This window comes from Mustela nigripes, chromosome 7, assembly GCF_022355385.1.
Source record: "Mustela nigripes isolate SB6536 chromosome 7, MUSNIG.SB6536, whole genome shotgun sequence".
NCBI lineage: Eukaryota > Metazoa > Chordata > Mammalia > Carnivora > Mustelidae > Mustela > Mustela nigripes.
The window spans coordinates 5,627,301-5,650,600 of record NC_081563.1 but is presented as its reverse complement, the minus strand read 5'-3'; the positions used below and the strand labels follow the sequence as shown (position 1 = coordinate 5,650,600).

Genomic DNA, 23,300 nt, shown 5'->3' with positions numbered 1-23,300 from the left:
GCTTAGCGCATAGAATCTCATATCTCCTGTTTATGTGGAGTTGGCTACGAATAAATGCCGGAGTTATAAATCTCGCTAAACAATGGATTCCCCATTTAAAAATACACCTTATTTAGGAGATACACTCTAGGGCATAGAATATAAAGTAAGCACTGGGAACTTAGAGTAGTAATATTCCTGGAAGCCATGCTAGGGTGTTCTCATATATATTAAGACTTTCTTTGTCTTTCTTAAGGCTAATCTTTTTTTTTGAAAAGAATGGTATTAAGAGTCCATTTTGCTGATTTTTGTTGTTGTTGTTAAGTAAATTGTGAGTTAATATTTGTAAGTCACTTAGGAACTGATACATGGTAAGCCCATCAAAATGTTAAGGAGAAACTCTTGTCAGACAAGGTGTAAAAGTTTAGTTGCTTAAAAAACCTTATATTAAATCAACAATATGAACATTTAAATACTGGGTCTCAAATTTGGGTTTGCTATCTTAGAGACCATAAGTAAGGCTCTTTTTCTTTTGTTTTGTCACTTGCATTATTAAAAATTTGGAGTTGTGTTTTATTGGTTAGTTTCATTTGATAAATCTCATCACACTTTGATTTCTGTAATTGTTTATCCCTTCTTTTGTTGCGTGTTTTTCCATAGCCATTCTTTGCCCCCTACCTTTACACGCCAAGGTATTACCCTGGCGGCTCCCAACACCTCATCTCACGTCCATCAGTAAAAACGAATTTGCCCAGAGATCAGAGCAATGGCCTAGTAAGTATAAAAAAGGGTAACTAAAGTATTAATCTAATAAGACACACAGACAGCAGTAGACGTTTGGTTATTTCCTTTCTGTAACAAAAGAATGCAACTTACTTTATAAATAATCTTAAGACAGATAAGCTATTACTAACACAAAATGTATTTTGTTTTCATTTCTGGAAAATGTCTATGGAAGGAAAATGACTAGCGACCTTAGTGAATAAATGTTGAGCTGTTTACAACCAGAGTTTCTGGCTTAGAGTGCAGTGTCTGTTACCCAAACTCTAAAAACGAAACCTTTACATTTGCTGATTTCTAATATCTTTTTACAAAAATATACATACATGGCATCTGTGTGTGTGTGTGTGTGTGTATTTATATATATGTATGTATGTTAGCCCTATGGTATAAAAATTCGAGGGTATATTGGAAGAGCATTTTAAATTAAAGCAGAAATTAAATAGAATTAGGGAATTACTTAAACGTCTGATTGAATCTAATCCAAAACAAAATACATTGTAAAATATTATGTGTTCCTGATGGTCAGCTTAGTTTAGCAGTTCACAAAAATAAATTTCTTGTTAATATATTTTTATACATTAGAAGGTAAAAGCTATAGAACTTAAACTGTCATTTCAGATTTGAGGGTCCCTAGGGGAATCGACTCGCAGCCAGGTTTCAGTGTCGTGTGTGATCACGCCGGCGTCGTGTTCATTCGTCGTCCTGGTTTGCTCTCACCTTTCACCCACGCTCCTGTTTTGTGTTGTTAGGAGGTTATCAAGGAGGATGCTGCCGAGGGGCTTCCTTCACCCACACGCTCCTTGCGGGTAACGGAGTAGTCTTGTGGTGGGAACACGAGCCTGTCCTCGCTTCTGCAGCCATAACAACTGTCCTAGTTGTGGTGACAGCAGTCCCCTAACTCTGCGTCTGTGCTGTTGTGGCCGCTAGCGTAGAGTAGCTGATACTAATCGTTATAGTTCATGGATTAATTGAAAAGCTAATGTTTAACTTTACCCTTTATTTCCTCCAGTTTTCCCCCTTTTTCAATGACGTGGGATGGGCTCTTTTTTTATTGTCCAAGGGCAGGATTTTTCTAGCAGCTTTCAGGAGCAGTCAGTTGGTGGCATATGTTCCCTAGTGTTGAGCAGTATTTTCACCTTTGATTATTTTTCTTAAGCCTACAGTTGGTACTGCACATGTGGAATACTTTTGAAAGTATCCAGAATCACCCTCAAGGCCACAAAGGACATTAGAAGCTCAGTGGTGTAGACCAGAATGCATCTGTAGTAACTCAGTCTTAATCTGGGTGTCCACAGTTGGTGAAACCCCAGTGTAATTGTAGTGCTATTTTTCTTGACCTGTATTTTTATTAAAATAAAATTGCTAGGTGAACAGGTAGTTTATTATGTAAAGGGAATTATTTAAACCTTTTTGGGCCAACACCTTAAAGTGGGGTTTCTTAAAAAAATTGTATGGGAAATCATTTCGTACATTTGTTATTCAAGACTTTGTATTTAATAAGAAATATGTTTAATGTGATGAGCCTTAAAATCTTCATTTACTCAATATGGAATTTAGGAACCCAGTTTGTATTTTACCTTCTTTTGATTTATTTGCAGAATGTTATGCCCACGTGGACTTGATCAGTTTAATCTAGAGCTCTGCTAACGTGTGGCTTGACAGAATTAACGTGGGGGAAATACTACATCCTGAGCTTATCCTTAACTTTGAACTTAAAACATGCATTTGGGTAGGCAGTAGTTTTTTAACTTTAATATTCTTTGAGTTAATGTTAGTAAGAGAGGAAAGAGAACCATCTTGGTGTTTTCATTGAGGAGTTGATGATTCCTTTTAAGTCATTAACATTTCAGCTGAAGTGTTTGAGTGACTCCAATTATCCAGGAATAATAGACACAATAAACCATAATAATTCTATTTGGGTGTTGGGGGAATCTTTAATGCGTGGATCATTGCCACTATATGCAAGAATGACTTTTACTTTAGTCAGAGAGCCCTTCATACACACATTCATGCATGTAATGCAATTCTCTAAGCTAAAATTCCTCAGCAAACTTTTGATGAAAATCAGATACTGTGAAGAATTTGATTGGTCTTAATGACACAGACATGCTAAAATAGTAGCTATTCCTATGCTTGAGTATGTGGACAAACACTTATAATTAGAAGATATCTGTAGTTTCTTTCAGGGACCAGTGAAGGAGCATTAAGCAAATTTGAAATGAGTTTTTGGGGAAGAGGAAATAATGCAATTCTTGTGATGTGTTTAGAAACCCAATAACAAAGGATAAAGGTGCTCTGCATATATTAGTGCCTTTGTTTAGTGAAATAACCGTACTATTTGCTCTCCTTTTAATATTAAAAGATAGTTTGTGATTGGCTTAGTGAATAATAAATGCTCACCAAGCTTTCTTTGCTTTTAAGAAATTAACAATGACAATAGCATGTAAAATTTGTTTGGTAGAGGACTAGTAAAAATAGACACTTAGTTCAAACCCAAATCAAAAGCAGTGGTGGAAATGTGAAGTATCTGTATTGGAAACATTGTCTAGGATTTTTATAGCTGAACCAACACAGAAGTAGTTAATATAAAAATTATTTACCCCTTTGGGGCTCATATGGCTTTCCAGTCCTGTGGTATAAAGTTTTGTATTTCTGAGATAATAGGGTTCTGGGGCAAGTCTGTTTGCTCATTCAACTGTCCTCCCATATGCACCAGCTGATGACAAGAGCTACTTATAGATAAGTCAGGAGCTACACAAACACTTTTGGATAAATTGTCATTACAGACACAGAGTAAGGAGTAAAAATAAATAAACAATACCACCAATAAGAGGAAGACCATAACGAGTTAACCAACTGTTATTTTCAACATAAGTGGTCCCATCTTTTTTTACCACAGGGAATTCTGATAAACCTTTAAAAAGCAGATTCTAATAAAACAATTGGGTTTTCTCACATTAAGGAACATTGTCGTGAGTATAGCTTGTGAAGGCCAGCCAAGGACTTCCACGTAAGTTACAGGCATGTCCGGGTGTCTCACAACAGTGAAGAGGTAAAATACAAGACTCTATGCTAACTTTAAAAAACAATTGTATGTAGAGAAAATACATGCCAAATCTTACAAAACTGGGGAGGAAGATTAACACTGGACCCAAGATATGTTCCGCAGAAATCAGAGCTCGAAGGGACTGTGGTTTTCAAACTTTGAAAGCAGAGAAGTTTTTTTCAGAAATGAAATACTAATTAGAACTCTAGTTCATAAAACCAGTAAAAGTGCAGGTGTGGCCCCCACCCTGGACTTGCCTTCCCTTTTGAGGGGCTGCAGGAGCACTAGGACCTGTGGCCTCATTCAGCTCCACAGTGCAGAACTTTCCGGACTGGGTCTGAGAGACTTGTCTGAGGTGCACAGGAGGGGAGTGCCCCATGTGGGGCCGGAGCCACATGCCCGTGTCACAGCCCCTTCCTCAGACCGTGCTGCTTTCTTTGCCCCTGTTAACACTCCGCGTGCTTTAGCCAGGTGTTCCATCTGAAGTCCCACAGACCCTACCCTGGTGGCTAGCGCTTTGCCTTGGACAAATTACTTAACCTCCTCAATGCCCAACTTCCTCATCTGGAAAAAGCAGACCTACCACATAGGTCTGATGTAAGGATTACTCAACCTTAGGACACTTTTAAGACTTAATTATTATTATTATTACTACACCAAGGCCAAATTTTATGGAGCTTTAAAGACTCGAACTAAAAGTGTTTCATGTTAAATTACCTGTCTTAGTAGTAGGAGTAGTGTACAGATACACCAGTGTGGGTTAACTCTGCCTTTCATCTGCTGATGCTTCTGTTGGTTTGCTTTCTTAGAATTTAGAAGGATTTCTGGGCTATCTGAGTGCTCCAAATACTTTAAAGTTGTGTCTGCTTTCCAGGGAATGTGCATGGTACCTATGCTTTCTTTCAGTCCAGGTCCCGCTAGAAATAATGGCATCCGAGCATCTGTGACCATGAAGGGGAAGACCCAGTGGGGAGGGCTTCTCTCAGGCCAGGGAGCCTCCTTGGCATTTTGGTATGGTCTTTCAGAGTTGCTCTTAGCAGTACTGGAGTCCGTTTTTATCTAAGGTTTGCTGCTCATGGTGGAAACTGTATTTCTCTGAAAAGCAGTCCTTCAAAAGCAGGAACGATACAGCATTTCTTTCCTTCTTATCTGTCCTTGAATTACTTAGTGCTGAGTTCTACAGGTCCCTGTGTGATCACTTACTGGCTCAACAGATCTGTTGAGTGTCTACCGGGCACCATCCTGATGGGACACAGCAGAGGACAAAACTGATGAGACTCCTGCCCACATTGAGCCTTTGGGTTCAAAGGCTGCCAAGGGGATTCTCTGGGCTCCGAAGTCAGTCATTCTGAGGTTTCTGTGCCACGGATTTACTTGATACCTTCAGGCAGCTGTATTTAGATCACTTACATACCACATTGAAAAGTCATGAAAAATTGGGGCACCTGGGTGGCTTAGTCGGTTAGGTATCTGCCTTTGGCTCAGGTCCTGATCTCAGGGTCCTGGGATTGAGCCCCACATTGGGCTCCCTGCTCAGCGGGGAGCCTGTTTCTCCCTCTGCCTGCTGCTCCCCCTGCTTGTGCACTCTCTCTCTGGCAAATAAGTAAATAAAATCTTAAAAAAATTAGTTAATTTTTAAAAAAGGCATGAAAAGAATTAGTACTCAGTATTATTGTGAAGAACTTCAGAAGTGCAAAGACAATTAATGACAGTATCCTTATTTCCCATGTGCTACTGGAGATCAATGAAAATTGATGAATTAATAAAGGTATTAAAAATGAAGGTCTTGGTTTTCATGAAACTGGATGCAGTTGGCAGAGTAGCTATAAGTAAGCAAAAAGAAGAAAAAATAAAGTAAAAAAAGATGGGGCTGAACTGTAGATAATTTTTTATTTCCACCACTGGCTTAGAACTTTTAACCTGTTTACAAACAAATGTATATCCAAATCAAGCTGTTTCTCATTGTTCAGGAGCAGAGTTGGACGAGAAAGTTAAAGGTGCCTTGGGTAAGAAATGGGCTCGTTCTAGGTTTTGTTCGGGTCTAGGATCCGGACACACACTCGCGGCCACCTCTCAGTGGCTTTTCTCAGGGTCATTCACACTTTCTAAAGTATATTAGAAATGTGTTTTTATTATTCTGTTTCGGTATAGAAAAGTATTAACTTATTTTTACTTTCATGATATAGTGAAAAATTGTGTGCACTTTGGGCTTGAAAGTCTTTGTGCCAGTCTCAAACTCAAGAAAACTTTTCTCCCTAAGCAATTAATAAACGGCACGAAATTGATGGAGAGATTCCCACAGAAATATATTGCAGTAACGAGATCACAGACATCCTGAGTACAATTAGAAGTTCAAAAATAACACAATCACATTCATTGCAGTTTTAGTACTTTTTTTTTTAAGATTGCCCTAAAAGGTAGGTTAAGCCTCGTCTGTCAACTTTGACCTCATTATTATTTCTCATGTAATTTGAAGAATAAGTTACATATTTAACTAGGTTTACAATAGCTTTCTTTTGTGTTTCTAGTATCTTAGGCTAAGCTGGCATTTCATAGGACTCCTTTTTGATATTTTTTTCAAGGCTTCACAAATACAGAGATACGTGGTAATTTTCTGCAAATCCTATTTATGAGGTAAATTAGAAAGCAAGGTTTCCATTAGGTACAGCAGATACTGAGTAGGTCACAAGGAGAACATCTTACATTAGGCTAGCAAACAGCAAAGCCCTGTCCTTTACTGAAACTGACTCATGGAACACTGCATCAAAAACTGATGTACTGTATGGTGACTCACATAACAATAAGAAAATAAAATAAAAATAGTCATACTGATTTAAAAAACCCAATATTGGAAACTAATTTTGAATCAATATTGTCAGTCCTCTGTAGATTAGTTTAACTATTGAACAGTTTTTGCCACCAGCCTAGTGGGTACCTAATTCCGTGCCTAATGGGTACAGAAAAATGGCATCTGCTTTGAATTGGAGCTTTTAAAAAATCTCCATCACTAAAATTAGTTATGTTAATCATGGTATGCAGATATTTTTCGCCAATATAGCATAAAGCCATAAGGCTGTTAAGGCCTTTCTTTTCAGATGGTGTTTTAATGCATCTCTCATGTGCCAAATGCCCAATGAAACAAAACCCAAGTATGAAAAGTATGTTTCTGAGCATTAAGTGTAGGGTGGCTAGATAACAGCTCATTTTATGAAGTGATCATGTGAATTCCAAGTGCTTGTATTCTTATTAAATTGGTTAACTTTAGCTGTAGTGTTTTAATCAGAATATTTAAATGTTAATTTTATGTTGGTATGTGGTAGAAAAACTGACTTTTAGAGCAAGTTTTATTTACTCAGTTTTATTGTTGAATGTATGGCCCATGCGTCATTCGTTTAATGGGAAGACTATGAATTTTGGGAGTACAATGATCAAGTTACCAAGCACGTGTTAATGACATTAAACTACTATATGTGTGTGTGTGTGTGCGCACGTGCATGCCTGCGTGTGTTCCTTGCCCTGTGCTGCTGCAGAAGTGGTGTGTTCAAAGCCATGATGAAAGTCTGAGGAATGACAAGCGTGCTGCCTGTGTTTATTATATGTGCCTGTTTGATGTTTTACTTAAGCTCGTTTCCTTCATTCTGTTTTATTCCTTCCTTAAAGCCGTGTGACTCTGGGTTTAACAAACAAAGACAGGTACAGAAATTTTCAGTGAAATCTTACTCACGTTTCTTATTAGACTATTAGAAGCAATCATTGGCACTTTCACGCTGGGCTGTTGATAAATCTGTGCTTATTTCAGTGCCTTGGGTTTATTTTAATAGCTGCTTTCAGCCTTTGCATGGCACTCATTCTGGCTAACCAGTTCTAAGCTTATTTCATAAATTTACCAAAATGGGAATGTTTCCGAGTGTAGTTATAATCTACTTACAATATAAAACAATACACTTATATCAAGGTAATTCTAGTCTGTTTTGTTATCTTTGCTTTTTCCTGAAGAAATTCTGATTTGTATGCATTTTGAAGTTTATATTTAACAGTTTAAACAAACTAACATCTTCTGTATTCAAATATCTGCATTAGAAATTTTTAAAAAATAGTTATTTGCTGAAATGATCTGTTCTAGACTTAGAGCAGTATATTTCAAGTAAGAATGCATGATAAACTTGAATGTATTACCAGTCTTTGTATTGTCAGAGTAATATAATTAGTAATTTACCTGTTGAATTATTAAGTATGCTTTTTTTCTTATCACTTTTTTACTCTTTCACCTTCCTTTGATGAGATTTCCACCCAAAAATCATTATTTTGGTTACTGAGATTGATTTGGTTTCAGAATAGTTGTATTATATGTGATTACTTGAGGAAAGACCTGGCAGATAATTACCAGTTCTCCTACTCAAAGAAGCATATTATAACATATTTTAATTTATTGATAATTTACTCTTTATCTTGATATAGCCCTACTTAAATCTAATCAAGAGTCAGACGATAGTTTTGATGGAATTACAGGGATCTTAGATATGTTCCTGTTTGTCTGTCTTATAAAACTTTAAGTCATTCAGGGAATATATATTTTCTACATAATCCCCAACGATAAATTGTGGTTTTTTTTCTTTTTTGAGAAGTTATGTTTTCAAATAATTGATAAAGTACAAGTCTTTTAAAGTTATATGGAGCTTTCTCTTTCAAAGGACGAGAGTAGTATCAGTCAGCAGGTCTCTCTTGCGGAGTTCCCAGATTCCCTGTGGAAATAAGATACTCTAAAAGTTTACATTTCTCTTAAGCTGGCAGAGTTAATTTATTCTACGCCTATTATACTTTTCCTTTTCAGCGCTGTCAGAAATAGAGTTTTTTGGGGATTAAAAAAAAAACTTTACTTTAAAATAATTTTAAACTTAGAAAAGGTACGAAAATAGTACTCTCGATGTTAACATCTTTCATACTGTTCAAGAGCAGAAATTAAAGTGGCACGATTATGTTGACTAACTATAGATTTTACTTGAATTTCACCCATTTTTTCCACTAATGTCATTTTTCGGATCCAAGATCCAATCCAGGTGTGTTTGGTGCTAATTACTTCTTAGAGTTCTCTGGTCTGTGACAATCCCTTGGTCCTTCCTTGTCTTTCGTGACCTTAATTACCACCCTTGAAGCCTACTAGTCAGGTGTTCTGCAGACTCTTCCTCTACTTGGGTTTGTCTTCTGGAGGTTTTATTACCTCTCATGAGAGTCCCACAGGAATGATGTGATGCCCTTCTCTGCACGTCCTTACTAGTGCTGGGCCGTGTCTTACCACTGGTAATGCTGACCTTAATCACTTGGCTAAGGTGGCGTCTGCCAGATTTCAACACTGTGAAGTTTTACTTTCTCCTTTGTAATGAATAAATATCTTGAGAGCGATACTTTGACACTCTGCAAATAACCTGTTTCTGCTTATACTTTTACGCAATAATTTTAGTACACGTTGAGGTATCTTATGTACAACCGCTATGAGTGTGGTGGTTTCTTCATGGTAACTTTCTGTTTCCTTCCACATTTATTAATCCAACTCCATAAGGAAAAGCTGTCTTTCCTTCTTCATTTATTCAATTATCTGTTTCCACTTATTCAGTTATTTCTTTACATCATTATGGACTCATTCTATTTAGGATAAGTTATAATCCAGTATGATAATTATTTTGGTGATCAAACTGTTCATTTGTTGTTTTTGAATGAAGAATATCTAAAGTAGAAATGTATCCAGAGAGAAGAGACAGGTTGAGGAATGAGAATATTTGGAGGGTATTAAAGATCATTAAAGATCATTTAAAGGATAAATATTATTCAGCAATACAAAGAATGATGTGCTAGTACATGCTATCACATGGCTGAACCTTGACATTATCCTACATGAAGGAAGCCAGACATAAAATGCCACATGTTGTATGGCTCCATTTATAGAAAATGTCCAGAACAGGCAAGTCTGGAGACAGAAAGATTCCCTGGTTGACAGAGGCTGGGAGTGTATATTGGAGGGATGGAGAATGACTGCTACTGGAGACAGGCATTTCGTTTTAGGGACGTGAAAATGTCATAAAATGAATTGTGGTGATGGTTTTATAACTATGCAAATATACTAAAAACTATTGAAAAAGAGTTTAAAAGAGAGAATTGTAGGGTATGTGAATTATAACTCAATAAAGCTGTTTAAAGGAAAGGAAGATAAAACAAGTTTGGTTATTAAAAATTCTTACAACAAAGGATTTTAAATTTCCATTGTAGATACTGAGGAATTATACCTTGAATATTGGCTATATCATTCAGGCAGAAAATCGAACTATGATTAGGGATATGAAAACTGAATTATGGAAATACTAATGTTTTGCTATTAGTATTTTTGAAGCAGCGTAACTTGGACCATATAATACATGGCATATTTAAAATTTATATTTCATTAAAAACAAACTATGACTGAAGGTGTTTGGTACAGGATATTCCAAGTCATTAATTTCTGTACTTTTCTGGGTCCGTCTCCTACTTGTAAACTTGCTGAGACTCCCTGTCATAAAATTGATACTACAATTCCCTGTTTAATATGGTCTCATTCCCTAGCTGTATTTATATGTAATACAGATATACATTCTGTATGTACTATTTGTGTATATATTTATTTATCAGTTCTTAAGACAGTATCATTTATGCTTTCACATTACAAATAAAGTTTAACAACTGGCTCCTAGGCCATTTTGGGTGTGTTATGGTGTACCTTTGTCCTGTTAATGGTAAAAGATAGAAAATATAAATTTACACATCCTTGAGGATAGGATAAGTTTTACTTATTTTAAGATCAGATTGAACGGTAAACAGGGCAGATCATTTGGAACGTTGTCGTTACCTGCTATGCTCGTTGGCTTGTCTTCTGTCCATTGTGGTTCTAGTTTCTTTAAACTTTTCAAGAATAGACGTTAGAACAAGGAAAGTAGGAAGTTGTTAAGAACTGGTAAGTTAGGCTTCTGGCCCAAATCTTCTACTAACCAGCTATTTGTTCTGTGACTTTGAACCCAAAATTTAACCTCATTAGACCTCAGTGTCCATATCCGTGAATGTCCATATGTAATGGACCACGGGGCAAATACTTCTGTAGTATGTCACCACATTCAGAAAACAGTTTTCTTCTAAATAAATACTAGATTATTTATTGTTGTGATTTTTCTTTTAAATGAGACCAAATTTTGGTAAATACAGTAGATTGTATTTACTTTTACATGTGTTAAAAAGTAATTTGTTTTATGTTTATATGCTTATTGTATAGATTCTTTTTTTTTTTTAAGATTTTATTTATTTATTTGACAGAGATCATAAGTAGGCAGAGAGAGGAGAGGAAGCAGGCTCCCTGCTGAGCAGAGAGCCCGATTGTATAGATTCTTAAAGGGAAGTTTTAAATTCCTTGGATATAAAATATGATCAGGATCTGAAAACTTTAGCTGTACGTAGAGACATTTAAAGCTGTTTACTATAGGGGCGCCTGGGTGGCTCAGTGGGTTAAAAAGCCTCTGCCTTCGGCTCAGGTCATGATCCCAGGGTCCTGGGATCAAGCCCCACCTCGGGCTCTCTGCTCAGCAGGGAGCCTGCTTCCTCCTCTCTCTGACTGCCTCTCTGCTTACTTGTAATCTCTGTCTGTCAAATAAATAAATAAAATCTTTAAAAAAAAGCTGTTTACTATAGGCACTTAAAAATTATTTCATAGATTTTATTTTTGCATTTTGTATTTTTATAATCTAGGCATCAGTAATTTTCCCTCTTTGTTCCTTTTTTTTTAACCCCCTCCTTAAGGGCTGTACCCTATTCTTCTGTAGTCAGGCTGTAAACATTTGATAAGTTAGCCTGTGCTTGATTCATGGAATGTTTTGTCTTCTTAGAAAAGTGGTTGTGATCAGGCTATATTTGCTATAATACAAGCTACTCCTTAAAGTAAAACAGTAGCTAAATCTATCCCTTAATGGCATTTCCCATACTGCACACATTTGCTGTTTTTAGCTTTAGTCTGAAAATGTGTTATTAATCAGAGTACTTCACTGTGCAACTCCACGAGTGTTTCTCTCTCATGTGCGTCGTGCATCCGGCACTAAATGCTGTTCACATGTACTCTTCCATGGCTCATCTAGGGGTCAGGCCCAGCCTCAGGAGCAGTGGTATCACTGAATTCAATGAATGTGGATGCAGTATGCGAGAAACTGAAACAAATAGAAGGGCTGGACCAGAGTATGCTGCCTCAGTATTGTGCAACCATCAAAAAGGTGATGTACACATTTACCTGCCCACTCAAAGCGGGCCTGAGCGCATGTGGGGTGGGCTCCGTGGAACGTGAACGCTGCAGTTTTAGCTTCTGAAAGTTGGATTCTCTGTTGGAATAGGAACGCTCCAAATGGAAACATGATTCTTACTATTTTGTACCCTAAAATTGCCCTATTATTCCTCAGTTTATAAATGGATAAAAGAAAATAAAGTAGCCGTATCACAATGCTATTTTTTAAATGACCTAATGTAAGTCAAAATGCCGTGGTGGGAAGAACAGAGCTTTGCGGAGCTTCACAGTTAGAGACACGGCAGCTCATGTCTCCCGAGCGCAGCACAGAACCCTTCAAGGCTTTTTTGGGGTATTTGTTTATGCATTATTTATTTGTGACTTAATAATTATCAGAATAAGCCACACTTGCTTCATTTTCCCCAAACTGTTATTTTCATGTCTTAATAGGACTGATGAATATGTTCCATCTGATGAACATCAGATTTGGTCTGGTTTGTAAGACTAACACATCGGAGGAAGTTTCTTTCTTCCTAGGTCCTGTTCTTGCCCGTCTCGTAGCTACTGCAAAGTTGGACAGTGTTGCCCGGGGTTCGGGAAGGCTTCCCATTTTGTACAAGGCTGTGTCCCTGTTATAGTAGATACTAATACTATGTATGCTTTTTATGCTTTTCCTAGCAGAGAACTACAGTGAACATTAAGAATAAGCCTCTCATGTTTGCATACTTTAAAGAATGGCATCTGAAAAGTTTTGTAAAGAATTATGAGCATGTATAGATACCATTTTACTAATCTCAACCTACGTTTAGGAAACAAAAGTACGTTTATGTCGGTTTCCTTGCAGATGTGGTTAGTGCTTATCCTTGTTTGCGAAAGCATCAAGCACCGCCTTTCCAAGGTGCAAACCTGACTCCTTCAGGCAGTTGGGGTAGTGTCAGGAAAGGGTGAGGCCTCCAGTTTGAATCCTGGGCAATTTTGTTTCCATTATGACAGCATCTTCTTCCCACTCAGTTCTGCCTGAGGCCCTGGCTTTGGAGGCCCATCTTAGCACCTGGTTTCTTAAATGCGGCGAACTGCCTTGTGTTTCTGCAGCAGGACCTCTTTCACAGGCCTGCTGTGTACACTCATGTCTTCAGAATTATCCCAGAGACTGAATATTGCATCAGTTTTAAGCACAAGTATTCTATCATTTTACCACAGTTAACAAAGCCAGGTTTTGTATTTTGTAAAATCAGCAAGTCACCTATTATTATTAAATTCCATCTCTTCTCCTTTGGCAGAAATTAGAGTTAGACCCAATAGTAACACAGTAATTTTTGGTGAATTTAATAAATTGGGGACTTAGTGGGTGGACATTCTTTATGGCCGAAGTTATCTAATGGAACTGATAAAGAGGCTTGTCGGAGCTTACTTCATTTAGAACTTTGTCTGTGACTGACATACTTGTAAGGACAGATGTCTTTGTCCCTCCCAGGAGCTTCGTTCCTGCTCATATTTTACGAGACTAGAGGAGAAAAACTAATGGTTTTGTTTATTGCCCATGACAGAGTATAGGTAGTTTGGGAAATCGCTGGGAGGGCTGGCTCTGGGCTTGTCCCTGAAGAGTGACTTGCTTTACTTGTGTGATTAAGACACTTGGAAAAATACAGAGTAGCTGATGTTCAAAGGAAGTTGGCTTATTATTTTAATACACATGATAGTAACCTTGTTTAGGTCGGTATTTTCTAGTCTGTAATGATTTTCTTAGTACTAAATGTAAATGTACTTTTTAATCACTAATAATTGAGATATCTCCTGTTTTGTTTGTCTTTATACTTGCCTTTATTTTTATTCAGGCAAACATAAATGGCCGTGTGTTAGCTCAGTGTAACATTGATGAACTGAAGAAAGAGATGAGTATGAACTTTGGGGACTGGCACCTTTTTAGAAGCACAGTAAGATATTTTATGTTTATAGAATTATTTATAATATCGTATGAGGCAAATGCTATCATTACTGGTCCAAACTGCTATGTTTATGTATTTTTAAAAAACCTGTAACAAGTGCACTTTACACTTAAGTACAACCCTTGTTTTTTATGTTATGCACAATGTATGCAGCAGCACGTGGCAACCTTTTCTTTGGGTATTTCACCTGGAACCTTGGTAAAGAGGTGACCTGCCAATTCTCCATGCTTTCATTGATGAAGGCTTTCTCTTTGAACTGCCTCTAGTCAGCCTCCCCAGGGCTCTAGGCCTCGACTTTGGTGTCTGTCCTTGTTAGGCCTGCATCGCCCAGTTTTAACAAAGATCATGTTAAGTCAGTTTAGAAACAACCCCCCCACGCTCACTGTCTGATCATCCTTGGTCCCTGATGAAACTCCTCATTCCCCACCACCCCAGAGTTGATGTCTGATCACCCTGGCCTGCCTTCAGCAAGAGTCCTGTCAAGTTGGTTCAGCCAGAATTTCCCCTTAACCTTGATGTTTCCTCCTAGCAATTTTCCACCCAGAGACCCCCACCCCAAAGCTTGCTATAAATGCCCTCTCGTCCATGCTGCTTTCTGGATTGAGGCCCCCCACTGTGGTAGTTTCTGATCAGAATATGCTTTTACCACATTAGCTACTCTCCAGCTTTGGTTCTCTTTGACACACTACAGTTGCATCCTGTTTCGTTCTCCAATTAAATTTTAAACTAAAGTAATAACGTAATGGTCAAATTAGAGTGTGCTATGTGTATGATGGTTTTACCATTACTTCTTTTAGTATAATTGAAATGAAAGATAAGCAGATACATTTCAGATTCATTAGAAACTCAGAAGTCTGCTTTCTCATTTTCATTATAATAACTTTATAATGTTTTATTTTAAAAAATGATTTCTAAAGCTTCTAAAATGTGATTTGTCAGTGTGGATATTAACGTTATTTTTTTTCTTCCGTTAAAGGTACTAGAAATGAGAAATGCAGAAAACCAAGTGGTCCCTGAAGACCCACGTTTACTTAGTGAAAACAACAGTGGCCCAGTTCCTCACGGTGAATCTGCTCGTCGCTCTTCACACAACGAATTGCCACATACCGAGCTTTCCAGTCAAACTCCCTACACACTGAATTTCAGCTTCGAAGAACTGAATACACTTGGCCTAGATGAAGGTGCCCCACGTCACAGTAATCTAAGTTGGCAGGTATTTATTAAATGTCGTTTTTCATATTCCCGAAGAGAAGTAGGGTGATTTTAATTCACTGAGAATATGTTGGTGCATTTATGTAGTCATTCGGAAAGTACTTAATGAGTACTTCAGGAACAAGACAGAGGGTTCCAAACCTATTCTTAAGGAACTGTATTTTTCTGAAGAGGACAGTGAATAAAACAAAACAAAACAAAAGATACGTTTGGAAATTGGCAAGAACTGTCAAAGCAGTAAACTAGGGTAATGGCACGGAGAGGAAGTGGGAACTGGACTGGTTTGCTTAGGCTGGTGAGAGTTCAGGCTTCACTTGCTGTTTTCTTGTTAAATTCATTCATCAGTGGCTAAGATACATCTGTATTGGAAAATTGCCACATACATTATCCCTTTGAGCAGCGTCATCTGGTTTTCAGTACCAATACCCAGCGTTCATGGATATTCATTTTCTTTCTGTTGACTGATACCAGGTATGGGTGAGTTTCTTCTTTGGATGTTCTTAGCAGACAAGAGCCAGAGGAGGATCAGGAATAAAGAGGAAAGTGAGAGACACGTGAGAAAGAGTAAGGAGGAAATAAGAAAAATAAACTAGGGGAAAATGGAGTAGGATGCAGGAAAGAGAGGAGATAAGGCAGGGAGGAAACTCAGTTAGTAGCTCCAGAGAAGCGGTGCTGCCGGGAGCTGTGTTTAGGGAAAGCAGCCCCTGGTAGGTCTACTGGTTTTAAGGCAGTTGGGCTAGGTTTGGTACTAAAAACATTTTTTTGTCATTGTCATTATGTTTGTATGTTACTAGGTGCCTTTTTCTTTATGTTGGGAAACTATTTTATAATTGGGTACTGACTGAGAAAAAAATTCCCTTCTTTTATAAGAAGATAAGTTCACACTTAACCCTTTTGTCCTTGTGTTTCTGCAGTAGTGCTTCCTTTCTTTTCCCTGGGATTCCTTTTAGCATTCCATAAGAAATCTCTCCTCTGCTTTTCCACACTTTTATCTCCTCCCGTGACCTGGGAACTCCTAGCCTTCCCGTTCATGCCGCAGCTCTGCAATGGTCTTGTAATCGCAGTCCCCTTGTACTTGTGAAAGTGACTGAAGACCCCAGAGGGCTTTTGTTTACGTAAATTTTATTCTGTATATTACGTTAGAAATAAAAACTGAGAAACTTTAAAAATACTTACTAGTTTATTTAAAAATAAACCACTTACGTGTTAAGATAAATAGCATTTTTATGAGAAATGGGAATATCTTCCAAAACAAGACAAACTTTAGTGAAAATGGGATTGCATTGCAAATCTCTTTGATGCCTGGCTTAATAGAAAGCAATCAGACTCCCCCTTCCCCCCTTATCTGCTTCTGCATTAAATCTCTTGTGACCTCACACATCATGGAGCCTCTGGAAGCCCCGCTGGACACACTGGTGGGAACGAGAGTGAGAGGCACTGGCATCATCCTGTGATGCTCTGATGAGAATTGTTGAGACCTCTGGGGTCCCCGAAGTGGTGTGTACACACTGCATTTGAGAGTGGAGAGGTCGCTCTCTGAACAATCCGAAACCACTCGCGGGAGATCTTCTCAAGGAGACGGGCCATTTTCTCCCCTTGGGAGGAAGACTCTGGGCCTTATTTCTGCTTCTTTGCTTCAGCCTTCACTATTATCCTTTTGTAGAATTTTTTTGGTCTTTTTCTTCCATTTCCCTTCTCTTTTTCCTAATCTGTATTCTTTACTCCTCCCTTATCAGCTTTTCTGAGATCTAAAGCAATTCAAATCCTGAAACTTCACATTGGAAATCAAACTTTTAAGAATACTTCATTTCTCTGTTTACTGGGACCTAACTGCTGGCCTCATGGCTTCCATTTCTGTTCATTTGGATCCTGTATTTGTCTTTTCTGTTGCTCCCTATACTTTATTCCTTTTAAATTATTATTTTTGGCATTTAGAATACATTTTCATACTCAGTTAAAATTTGACAGAAACATGTCATACAAGTTGAGAAAGGTTCCTTTTTTTTAATTTCAAGAATATTTAGTGAATAATTCTTTTTTTTTTTATTTAAAATTTTTTAAAATTCCAGTTAGTTAACATACAATGTAATTTAGTTTCAGGTGCACAATATAGTGATTCAGCACATCCATCCAATAACCAGTGCTCATCAGAGAAAGGTTCTTTTTACATACATTGAAGACTTGAGTATTTTGTTTTTGAAATATACCTTTAGTTTTCTTTGTCTTTTCTAAGAGGAGTTTTTGTATTTTATCAATGAAGGTGACTTTTGCCTTAATAAAAGCTAAAAGTTTAAAATTATAAAAATAGGTGCTAAGATTATTTGTTAATACAACCTTTAATTATACCTTTAAATATTAATAATAAACTAACATTAAAATTTATATAAAGCTATTTAATAACAGTAAAATTATCCATAAGATCACAGCTTTTATTAAACTGTGTTATGTAGAATTCTTTTAAAAGAATTTGGTATTTTGAGGACTTTAAAAATTCCGAGTGTATATATATATTTCCTAAGTTGATATTTATTATGCCTTTTTTTTTTTTGCTTATTTGAAATCTTAAATTTATTTTTTTCTGTCTTCACAGTCACAAACTCGCAGAACCCCAAGTCTTTCGAGTCTCAATTCCCAGGATTCCAGTATTGAAATTTCAAAGCTTACTGATAAGGTGCAGGCCGAGTATAGAGATGCCTATAGAGAATATATTGCTCAGATGTCTCAGTTAGAAGGGGGTGCAGGTTCCACAACAATTAGCGGCAGATCTTCTCCACATAGCACGTACTATATGGGTCAGAGTTCATCAGGGGGCTCCATTCACTCTAATCTAGAACCAGAGAAAGGGAAGGATAGTGAACCAAAGCAAGATGATGGAAGGAAGTCGTTCTTAATGAAGAGGGGAGATGTTATAGATTATTCGTCATCAGGAGTTTCCACTAATGATGCCTCACCCCTGGATCCCATCACGGAAGAAGATGAGAAGTCTGACCAGTCAGGCAGTAAGCTGCTCCCTGGCAAGAAGTCCTCAGAAAGGTCCAGCCTCTTCCAGACAGAGTTGAAGCTTAAGGGAGGTGGGCTGCGCTATCAAAAACTTCCAAGTGATGAGGATGAATCTGGGACGGAAGAGTCAGATAATACTCCACTGCTCAAAGATGATAAAGATAAAAAAGTGGAAGGGAAAGTAGAGAGAGTATCAAAGTCTCCAGAACACAGTGCTGAGCCGATCAGAACCTTCATTAAAGCCAAAGAGTATTTGTCAGATGCCCTCCTTGACAAAAAAGACTCATCTGATTCAGGAGTGAGATCCAGTGAAAGTTCTCCCAATCATTCTCTTCACAATGAAGGGGCTGATGATTCCCAGCTTGAAAAGGCAAATCTCATTGAGCTCGAAGATGATAGCCACAGTGGAAAACGGGGGATACCACATAGCCTGAGCGGCCTGCAAGATCCAATTATAGCTCGGATGTCCATTTGTTCTGAAGACAAGAAAAGCCCTTCCGAATGTAGCTTGATAGCCAGCAGTCCTGAAGAAAACTGGCCAGCGTGTCAGAAAGCCTACAACCTGAACCGAACACCCAGTACCATGACTCTGAACAACAACAGTGCGCCGGCCAACAGATCCAATCAGAATTTTGATGAAATGGAAGGAACGAGGGAGACTTCCCAGGTCCTTCTGAGGCCTGGTTCCAGTTCCAACCCAGCTGCAATTCAGAATGAAAACCTCAAAAGCATGACGCATAAGCGAAGCCAGCGTTCAAGTTACACGAGGCTCTCCAAGGATTCTTCAGAGCTCCATGCAGTGGCCTCTTCTGATAGTACAGGTTTTGGAGAGGAAAGAGAAAGCATTCTTTAAGAGAAATGAGCAAAAGCAGAATAGTATTACTCTACCCCTGGGACAAAATTGACCCACATTTATAGTGAAGCCATCCGTGCATGCCATCTTTGTACGCTTCATTCACAAATAATGAACGGGAAGGTCTTTGGTAAAAGAAGCATACACTATACACAGAGGAAAGTGTAAGAAGGGGCGATGGATCAGTCAGCCTCCACTGTCTTTGTAATTAGAAGCTTAAAAACTCACTATTGTTATTGGAACTTGCATTGGCATACAACCTCATAAAAATTTTTGAGACAAGATCTAAGTATAAAAATAGGTTAGAAATATCTTATTAGATAGAAAGGGCATGATTTGCCAAAGAAAATGGAAAGCTAGAGACCCCTTTTGGATAACATTCACTCATCAAATATTCAAAGGAAGACATGGTATTAGATGAACCAGAAGCAAATTTTGCTCTTTGAGGGTAAAAGATAAGAATTTATAGGTTATAGAGTAGCCCAGAGACTACTGCATAAATAGAGAACCAGTGTTGTATATAATAGACACATTGTTTAACAAGGGCTTTAAAAACTGATAAGAAGGTGAATGAATAGTGTTCAAAATAGAGACCCAGTGATGAGACCTTTCCGAGCTGCTAGGAGAGTGGCCCGTGGGGAGGGGCTGAGAACCTGCCTGGGACCTGGATGCTGGCTTCCACATCCCAGACGTGGCTCTCACCCCATCCACCAGCTTGAGAACCCATGCTGGTCTCTTCTGGGACTCTTAAATCATGTACCCAACTTTTCTTAGCCTAGCAGTGAGAGGGAAAAACATGAATTCTTTCTCTGGAGAATCAGGAAGACACGGGTAATAATAGGCTCTGATACTCATGGGTCAAGAGAATGAGGAGATAATTACATCAGAAAGGTCAGTGTCACTTGACAAAGACAAGGAAATATTTAATCAAGTGAAATTAAATTATGCCTTCTATACCAGGGTAGAGTATATCATCTACTTCATCTATTCCAAAACTAGCATGCTAACCCCAGAGGAGGACCGTAAAAAAGGATATACTTTAAGAAGTTTTAAGATGTAACAAAGCAAGGGTAAAAAGCAGATAAAACTGGTGAGACTTTGCATTTATTGTTAGTAGGGTTAAGAGAATGACCACTTTTAAGTATCATATGGACTAGAAGTGGACCCTGTCATCATGCATTGAATTTTTTTGTTGTTGTTTTAACATAGCCTATTTATGTAGAATTAATTTTGGCAGTATATCTTCAGTCACAGATAAGATCGTAGATGGTGAGATCGTAGAATGTGCAATTACCCAAAGTTTTCACTTAATAGATTTTTATTAATACACTGAATAAATTATTTAGTTGACCAGTCATTGTGCTGAATAGTTGCTGTTTGGGGTTTCATTGTCTTGATGTTTGAGTATAATCTAACATTTCCTTAAAGTGTTTATTTTGCATGACTTTAACAAATGTTTTTAACCATAACCAATTTAATGCAGGATGTTATTGACATTATATATTGAAATGTTAACATTTTAGTATTTATAGTGGTTTAGTTCACAATATTGTATAATTAGTAATTATTTCAGAGGCAATATTTTGTTCTTTTTCCGGTGAGTAGATGCAGCTTAATATCATTGTCGTACATTCTTTACGCTGTTTGTGAAGTTAATACTAGAGTATTAAGTGTACAAATAGATTTAGAGAACAATAAAAAAATTGCATGTTATTCTGACTCATGAATTTTTATTCACTACAGTGATGATTCACATTTGATTACAAATAAAAGAGTAATTTGTGTGTTTGTTTTGTCGTATGTGTGTACAGTTTGTGAAAGATGTTCAGGTTCGTGGAGCAGTCGCACAATTGGCAGACGTGTGCTGAGCTGCCCCACTAGTCCTTTGGAGGGAACTTGGCTCCTCGGTCCCCGAGCCTGAACGGTGCTGTGCTGGGGCGTTAGTGCCCCACAGCACTACACTCCACCAGGCATTTCTGTAGCTGCAGGAAGCAGCTCGTCCAGATCCTGGGAGGATGTCAACTTAATTATTATATGAGCAGTATGGAAAAGTTTTCCTTCTCATACTGTTACAGAAGTCGACAAGCCAGATGGCGTATTGAGTCATACCGTCATCCCTTTGAATCTGTATGTCTATGTGTGTGTGTGTGTGTGTGTGTGTGTGTGTGTGTGTATCTATTTATACTGTATAGCTCAGTCTGGTCCTCACATATACGAAACTCTGCTTTAAGCTGGGTGGAACATGATAGAAAAGAAAATCGGTGCTTTAATCTTGCCAGTCCCTTCGCTTCTGTGTCATTTAGAGTTTTACCATATTTTATAAACCATTCTGCCTTCACCGAAAGCCGTGGGTAGTTCTGTTCACTTAGCAGAACAGTAAGCCCAGTCATTCACCTTGGACATGTGGAATGGTGGGTAGGAGTACAGCCCTCCTGCAGGGGAGACTGGAAATGGAAGGAAGCTATTGCATCTCTCAATTGATAGAATTTTCACAGCGCTGAGGGTGTAAGGTCAGCGCCCAAATTCTGGGAAATTTAACCATTTGTAACTGAATCAACATTTCCAAAATTGATGGGAAAATCTGTTTTTGTGTTATATTTTATTATGTAAGTTTTAGCAGTCAATAATTTTAATTGCCTGACCAAGTAATTTTAGAAATTTGCTGAAATTCTCAACTTGAGAACTCCTTAGATCATTTGCATGCTGTAGTGCTGCAGTAACATACATTTTAATCATGTTTTTTTTTCTTACAAATACTAACCATTAGAAAATACTGTTTGAATGAAATTAAATTCTTTATTCTTCTGGCTAAAATACTAAACTTAAAAGGTTTTAAGACTACTTAATTTTTGGTTGCACCAGGAATTCTCAGCCTATTTAGAAGTATCCCCGAGTTCAAAAATCTCTGAATTCCTGGCTCACTCTTGAGTAAATCAACACAACTGCCCAGAAAAGAGGTCACTGTCCCCTTCACTTTGCGGATGAGTGACATTGAGGGAAAAGCAGGTAAAAGGGAAGGTACGATAAAATTAACTTTGGCAAACACTTGAGACTGAACATCTTGGTTCCCTTATTCCCTACCTGCTCTTCTAGACTTACGCTGACACTTGGCAGAAGGAAAGAAGCAGGTGGGGAAACTTCTTGCTTGGGGTTACTGGTGAGGGCTATCTAGCCTGGGGCGGGCTATTTGAAATGATGGTATTTTTAATTTCCAGGTGGTGGTGCGCCTACCCTTCTCTACCCCATAATTTCAAGCATAGGCCATAATTATGAAAATTAATTGAAAAATAGAAATTTATATATAACAGTGAGCCCACACTGGATGGTCTTTTAATGGTTCAGCACTTCAGAAAGGTTGAGAATCCTTGGTTGAGACTGATTAACTAGAAAGAGAAGTTAAAATCTTACGTAATTTTAAACCCTTTCATGTCTAGGAAGAAAATGCGGCCTTTGAAATAGATACATCTTCAGAGGATCCAATTTAAACTAAGGTATGTAAAAAAATTAGTTTTCAAAGTCAACTAGTTTTAAGCCAGTTGTTGGACACAATTTTCACCAATTAGAGAATTTGTATTCTTACCGCTTTAAGAAACAGAGTTAAGTAAGAACATCTAAAATCATCGCTGGAAATGAACCACTTCACAACCAAAGCTTTGTAAGTAAAATTACTAGTAAAGCACAGTCTTGGTTTACACCGTCCTGAGTCTGCTGTGCCCTGGTCCCTGCGGTGGCCGAAAGGTTTCACTGACTTGGCTTTACTCGAACTGAGAGCAGAGTACTTCCTAAATGGGACGTGGGTCGTTTGTATGATTAGTTCCACCCTGAATTTCCCATTACAGTGAGGCATTAAGAAAATAAAGAATTTTTAAGAATATAAAAGGGTCCTGGAGAAGAAAGAACAATTATTTCTAGACATTTAGTAGTACAACTCTTTAAAAAGCCCATGAAAATGTCGATGATTTGATCTCTCTGGAGTGAGGACCAAAGTTGGCAGAAACGTTAATTACACCATACTGTGGGGTAAAGGCAGTGTGATTGTCCCCCAGCACATGGTATTCTGAATGTGCCCAGGGAGTGTCGTCAGCACTCCTCTGTTTACAGAGAACATGCTTAAGTCCCGAACTTTCTGAGGCTGAATATGGTTTTTGTAGTGCTATTTACACCAGTGATAGACATCAGGAGCCCTTGCTTAGTTTT

At 37.9% G+C, this 23,300-nt stretch overlaps 1 protein-coding gene across 10 annotated transcripts in view; it reads left to right on the top strand.

Annotated features, from left to right (window-relative positions):
• KIDINS220 (kinase D interacting substrate 220) overlaps positions 1–20,816 on the top strand; it is a 94,580-nt gene extending 73,764 nt beyond the window's left edge. For 3 of the 10 annotated variants that reach the window (XM_059405110.1, XM_059405108.1, XM_059405109.1), the window contains exons 25-32: positions 640–753; positions 1,512–1,568; positions 5,779–5,814; positions 7,469–7,501; positions 11,953–12,084; positions 13,928–14,026; positions 15,015–15,251; positions 17,841–20,816. In XM_059405110.1, the coding sequence (XP_059261093.1) occupies positions 640–753; positions 1,512–1,568; positions 5,779–5,814; positions 7,469–7,501; positions 11,953–12,084; positions 13,928–14,026; positions 15,015–15,251; positions 17,841–19,103 (1,971 nt within the window). In that variant the 3' untranslated portion in view covers positions 19,104–20,816. The remainder of the gene's footprint in view (positions 1–639; positions 754–1,511; positions 1,569–5,778; positions 5,815–7,468; positions 7,502–11,952; positions 12,085–13,927; positions 14,027–15,014; positions 15,252–17,840) is intronic. The other 7 variants (XM_059405115.1, XM_059405114.1, XM_059405118.1 and 4 more) reach the window with 5 other exon arrangements.
• Positions 20,817–23,300: the final 2,484 nt, after the last annotated feature.